This window comes from Tupaia chinensis, unplaced genomic scaffold (genome assembly GCF_000334495.1).
Source record: "Tupaia chinensis unplaced genomic scaffold, TupChi_1.0 Scaffold148091_1, whole genome shotgun sequence".
NCBI classification, from domain to species: domain Eukaryota; kingdom Metazoa; phylum Chordata; class Mammalia; order Scandentia; family Tupaiidae; genus Tupaia; species Tupaia belangeri.
Genome location: NW_006207942.1, coordinates 388,694 through 394,071, shown reverse-complemented (window position 1 = coordinate 394,071; position 5,378 = coordinate 388,694). Strand labels below are relative to the sequence as shown.

Below are 5,378 nucleotides of genomic sequence, written 5' to 3'. Positions count from 1 at the left end.
TCCCTATTGCTCTCTCCTTTTGGGATTTTGGGCATGTACACATGGGCGCCTGGTATGTTTCTCAAGCTGCTGGGTCTGGGACTCAAATTGTACAATTGGCCACGTGGGATTTAGCCACCTTAACCACCAGGCTATGGACTGCCTATCTCCCCCATTTTTAAATTTTAATTTTTAAAAAACGTTTATTTCCACTATGAATGAGAGACACAGAGACAGACACCCCAACAGGGTCTCGATGCCACAATTCTCCCTCAGTTTCAGCCAGCCTACGTAGGTCATGGGCATGCCTCTTCCTGGGGTAGACAGGGCAGTCTCTGGGTACAAACTGGCAACCTTTCCACTTGGGTCTACCTCACAAAGCGTCATGTTTTACTGCTGTATCACTGTTTGGCTCCTAACACTTAAAATTACAGTAAAATACACATAACACAAAATTTATCATATTGACAGGTTTTTTCTTTGAGGTTTTTCCATAGGGTGCATGCGCTTGCTGCAGAGGACAGAGACAGAGAGAGACAGTGAGAGGAAAGTGAGACATCACCCCACAGCAGGAGAATAGCCATTCTTCCATCTCTTCTCCATCCTCCTCTTGGGATTTTGGACTTGCATGCACACATGCCCAGGGAGATTTTCAAGCCGCCGGGGCAAGGACTCAAACCATAGTCAGCTATGTGTCAGTCTAGTGTTGTAACCAACACTACCTGCTGGCCTGCAAATTAACAGTTTTTAAGGATGCAGTTCACTAGTATTAAATACATTCATAGTGTGTGCAATAGATGTCCAGACCTCCTTCATATTGCATTTCCCTCTCCCTCTAGCCCCTGTTACTTGTTTTTTAAAATTATTATTTAATTTTATTATTATTATTATTATTTTAATTTGCTATTAGGCACTTATGCTCACCAGAGAGAAACAGAGAGAGAGGGAAAGTGAGAAAGCAAGCCACCAGGTCCATGACTCGAACTGCGGTTGGCCCTGTTGGAGTCCAGTACTTTAACCACCATGCCACCTTCTGGCCCCTTACTATTTTTAATTTGCTATAGGGCATGTGTGCTCAACAGAGGAGCGGGGAAGGGAAAGTGAGAAAGTGAGCTGTTAGGGAGGGAAGGAAAGTGAGAAAGCAAGCTGTCAGTTCCTGGACTCAAACCATGGTCGGCCATGTGGGAGTCCAGTGCCTTAACTACCACCCCACTTACTGGCTCTTGTTTTTGTTCTTAACATGATCAAGCTCAAAATGTACAGAGATGTGTGTGTGTGTATGTCTATGTGTTAAATTTATTTCTTCCATCTCCAGCAGGTAACTTGGTGGTTAAGGCACTGGATTCCCTCATGGCTGACCACAATTTTTTTTAAGAGGTTTTTGCTATAAGATGCGTGTGCTCGCCCTCAGACAGAGAGATAGAAAGTGAGAAATCACCCCCCAGGGGGGATGGCCACGCCGCAGTCCCTTCTCCTCTCAGGATCTTGGGCACGCACGCCCATGCGCCCGGCGTGAGTTTTAAGCCACCGGGTCCAGGACTCAAACCGTCGTCCACTATGTAGGAGTTCAGTGACATAGCCATTACGCTAACTGCTGGTCCCATGCCGACCACAATTTTAATTCCAGACCTGGTGGCTTGAAAATCACACTGGGTATATGTGTATAGGTGCCCAAAATCCCAAAAAGGGATTGTGGTGTGACCGTCTCCCCTTGGAAGGGGGTGATTTATCACTTTTCCCTTCTCTATCTCTCTCCATCTCTCTCTGGGGAGCGCAGGTACCCTATGTCAAAAACAACAATTATTTCTTCCATGGCAGGGCACCCTCCCAACAGGGTCTTCACTCTGTGACCTACCCCCAGCCTCAGTTAGTCAGGATCATGGGCACACACGTGTGGACGTGGTATGCACAGAGAGACCCTGGGACATGAACCTAGGACCTTCCCACATGGCTTCCACATTGCAGAGCATTGTGTTGCTACTTTGCAGCCGTGGCTAGTCACAGTTTTGTATCTTGCTTGTTTGACCTACTGTGGACATTTACTCATATCATGAAGGTTTTTAGAACAATTTGTTCTGTGATTATATCAGTCCCTTAGATGGGGTTCATATTTGTGGTTGCAATAAGTACTAACTGTAAAGGGACTGATTTTCCTAAGCTATTGATTCAGAGCTTTGGTCAGGCTCAGTCTTTATGGGTTCAAAGGTGTGTTTTCTGTTTCCATTAGTCTGAACACTGAGTCATTAGGGTACATTCCTATTTCTCTTCATGTTTCTTTTATTTCTTTTTCTCTCTCCTTCCCTTTTAACTGACTCTCCTTCCTCTGCTTTATACTCTTCTTTCTCAGGTAAGTCAAACCTCATGGATGCCATCAGCTTTGTGCTGGGTGAGAAAACCAGCAACCTGCGAGTAAAGACCCTTCGGGACCTGATCCATGGAGCTCCTGTGGGCAAGCCAGCTGCCAATCGGGCCTTTGTCAGCATGGTCTACTCTGAGGAGGGTGCTGAGGACCGCACCTTTGCCCGCGTTATTGTAGGTGGGTAAGGCTGGCCAGAAGGCTCCCCTTGGGTCCTGGGAGGTGGCTAAACTAGTAGGCTGGAATGGGAGGGAAACCTGATCCTCAATGACTCATGCATTGTCTTGTAGGGGGTTCTTCTGAGTACAAGATCAACAACAAAGTAGTCCAGCTACATGAGTACAGTGAGGAATTAGAGAAGTTGGGCATTCTTATCAAAGCTCGTAACTTCCTCGTCTTCCAGGTAGGCGTTTCAAACAGTTATTGGTTATCTGTTTTGGCCATCCCTTGTACCATCCCCACTGAATTTGCTACATCACAGGCTTCATCTTTTCTCACTTGAACTAACATAGCATATTTTTTAGTGGACTGTCTTGACTCCAGTCTGGCCCTTTTCAGTTCTTCACCTAGACCGGGTTCATCTTATGAGGGCATAAATCTACTTCTCTTTCTTCTCTCCTTAAAGCATTTCAGTGATTTCTTTTTATTTTTTAATCATTTTTTAGAGGTCTTTACCTTAGGGCATGTGTGCTTGCTAGAGAAAGAGAGACAGAGACAGTGAGAAGAAAAGTGAAAAATCACCTCCTAGGGGGGATGACCATGCCACAGTCCCTTCTGGGATCTTGGGTACACACACACCCGGTATAAATTTCAAGCCACTGGGTCCAGGGTATTGGTCATGTGGGAGTCCAGCAACTTAACAGCTATGCCATCCGTTGGCCCCAGTGAGTTCTTATTGCCTTATGATGGTGGTCCTCAAATTGTAGTCTCCAGATTGGCAATATTAGTAACATCTGGAAACGTGTTAGAGATCCACATTTCAAACCCCACTACAAACCTACTGACTCAGAAGAGCCCATGGGAGTGGGGCATAGCAGTTTGTGTCTTACCAAGCTCTCCACGTTATTATCATGCTTACTGAAGTTTGAGAACCAATTGCCTTAGGACAAAATCCAAACTCCTAAGTCTGTCACTCAAGAAGCACTATCATCTGGTTCTTGCCCACTTTACTAACTTTAACTGCCCGTACTTTTCCCCTCCAGCCTTGGACTCCAAACTAATTTATAGTTCCCCAAATTCACTAGCTTACTTTGACCTACAGGCCTTTGTATATTGATTTCCCTCTACATAGACCTTTTTTTTTCTTGTTTTCTTGGTTAGTTTTTCTCTATCTTTCATGGTCAGCTTAGATGTGAACTTTGGAAGCCTTTCCAAATAGACATCCTTACTAGTATATTACCCCCAAACTTCATTTAGTCTTTTATCTGTGCTGCTTCTCTGTCAGTGCATATAACACACTGTGTTGTATTTATGTCTGTCTCTTCTCCCTTTGTTCCTCAAAAGGTAGAGAATATGTCCTCAATGCCAGTGTACAATATGGCACCCAGCGTGGGAGGGCATTCAGTGAACCTTTACTAAATGAATGAGTGGGAATAGATAGGGGAAACTGGCCTGGCTAGGGTCTAAATGGGAGAGTATTTTGACCTTTATTAGGGTGCTGTGGAATCCATTGCCATGAAAAACCCCAAAGAGAGGACAGCTCTATTTGAAGAGATCAGTCGCTCTGGGGAGCTGGCTCAGGAGTATGACAAGCGAAAGAAAGAAATGGTGAAGGCTGAGGAGGACACGCAATTTAATTATCATCGCAAGAAAAACATTGCAGCTGAACGTAAGGAGGCCAAACAGGAGAAAGAAGAGGTAGGTGGCCAGGGCACTTCTTGGGTCTGACGGGCCAGGATGGAGCCAGTGCCTTACTGATACACTATTTCCTTCATTCCCTTATTTGAACAGGCTGACCGTTACCAGCGCCTGAAGGACGAGGTGGTGCGAGCTCAAGTGCAGCTACAGCTTTTTAAACTGTACCATAATGAAGTGGAAATCGAGAAGCTCAACAAAGAACTGGCCTCTAAGAACAAGGAGATCGAGAAGGACAAAAAGCGTATGGATAAGGTAGAGGATGAGCTGAAGGAGAAGAAGAAGGAGCTGGGCAAAATGATGCGGGAGCAGCAACAGATTGAGAAGGAGATCAAGTAAGAGGCAACTGGGCCTGTAGCTGTACAAAACCAAGGGACTGTGTTGTTTGCTAAGGCTGTTCTAAACCTACAGTCTGTTGCCAATGCTAGTTTCTCTGTTTTCCCTCCGACTTTCCATAGCCAGACTAGGTATATTTCCTGACTTGCATTTTAGACAATAAGAATATTTAAGTACCTAGGCGCTCGGTAGACAGGAGCTCAAAAGAGGGGAAACTTGAAAGTGGTTGTGACTTTGCCAAGTGAGAGGAAATGATGAGGGGTCCATCCACTGTATGGGATGGAAAGGCCTTCCTCGAAGAGAATTGAAGCTAGAAGTTTAAAGGACAAAAATTTGAAGATTAGATCAGAGGACAACTAAGTAAACATTGGATGTTCCTGGTTGTTGTTAATGAGGGGCCTGGCCTGACATGGCCAGTGTTGGGGCAGAGGTGGCAGCTTTGTCTTTTTTTTTTTTTTTGGGAGAGAGAGATTTTTGCTATACTGTATATGATTTTGCCAGAGAGACAGAGAGCAAAATGGCATCCTTCCAGAGGGACTGGCCACGTCATAGTCTCTTCTCCATTCTTCTCTTGGAATTTTGGGCATGCATGCACACACACCTGACATGACTTTCAAGCCACTGGGTCTGGAACTTAAACCGCGGTTGACCATGTGGGTGTCTAGTGCCTTAACCGCTATGCCGCCTGTTGGCCCTGGAAGCTTTGTCTTTTAGGTTAGCCACAATGCCAGTCTGAAGCCATAGGTTTTGAGTAGTCAGACTGAACCTACTTGGAGAATCTGTGGGGCATTTGACACTTATTCTCTCTCTCTCTTTTGTTTTTTAAGAATTATTTAATTTTGGGACCAGCAGT

General features: G+C 45.1%; 1 protein-coding gene across 1 annotated transcript in view; it reads left to right on the top strand.

Moving 5' to 3' along the window:
* The window catches only part of SMC1A (structural maintenance of chromosomes 1A), a gene marked incomplete in the record, with an annotated part of 68,275 nt that overhangs the window by 4,724 nt on the left and 58,173 nt on the right, over positions 1–5,378 (top strand). Inside the window, 4 exon segments of the mRNA XM_014584888.2 lie at positions 2,327–2,515; positions 2,626–2,738; positions 3,989–4,192; positions 4,286–4,524. Coding sequence (XP_014440374.1) covers positions 2,327–2,515; positions 2,626–2,738; positions 3,989–4,192; positions 4,286–4,524 — 745 coding nt within the window.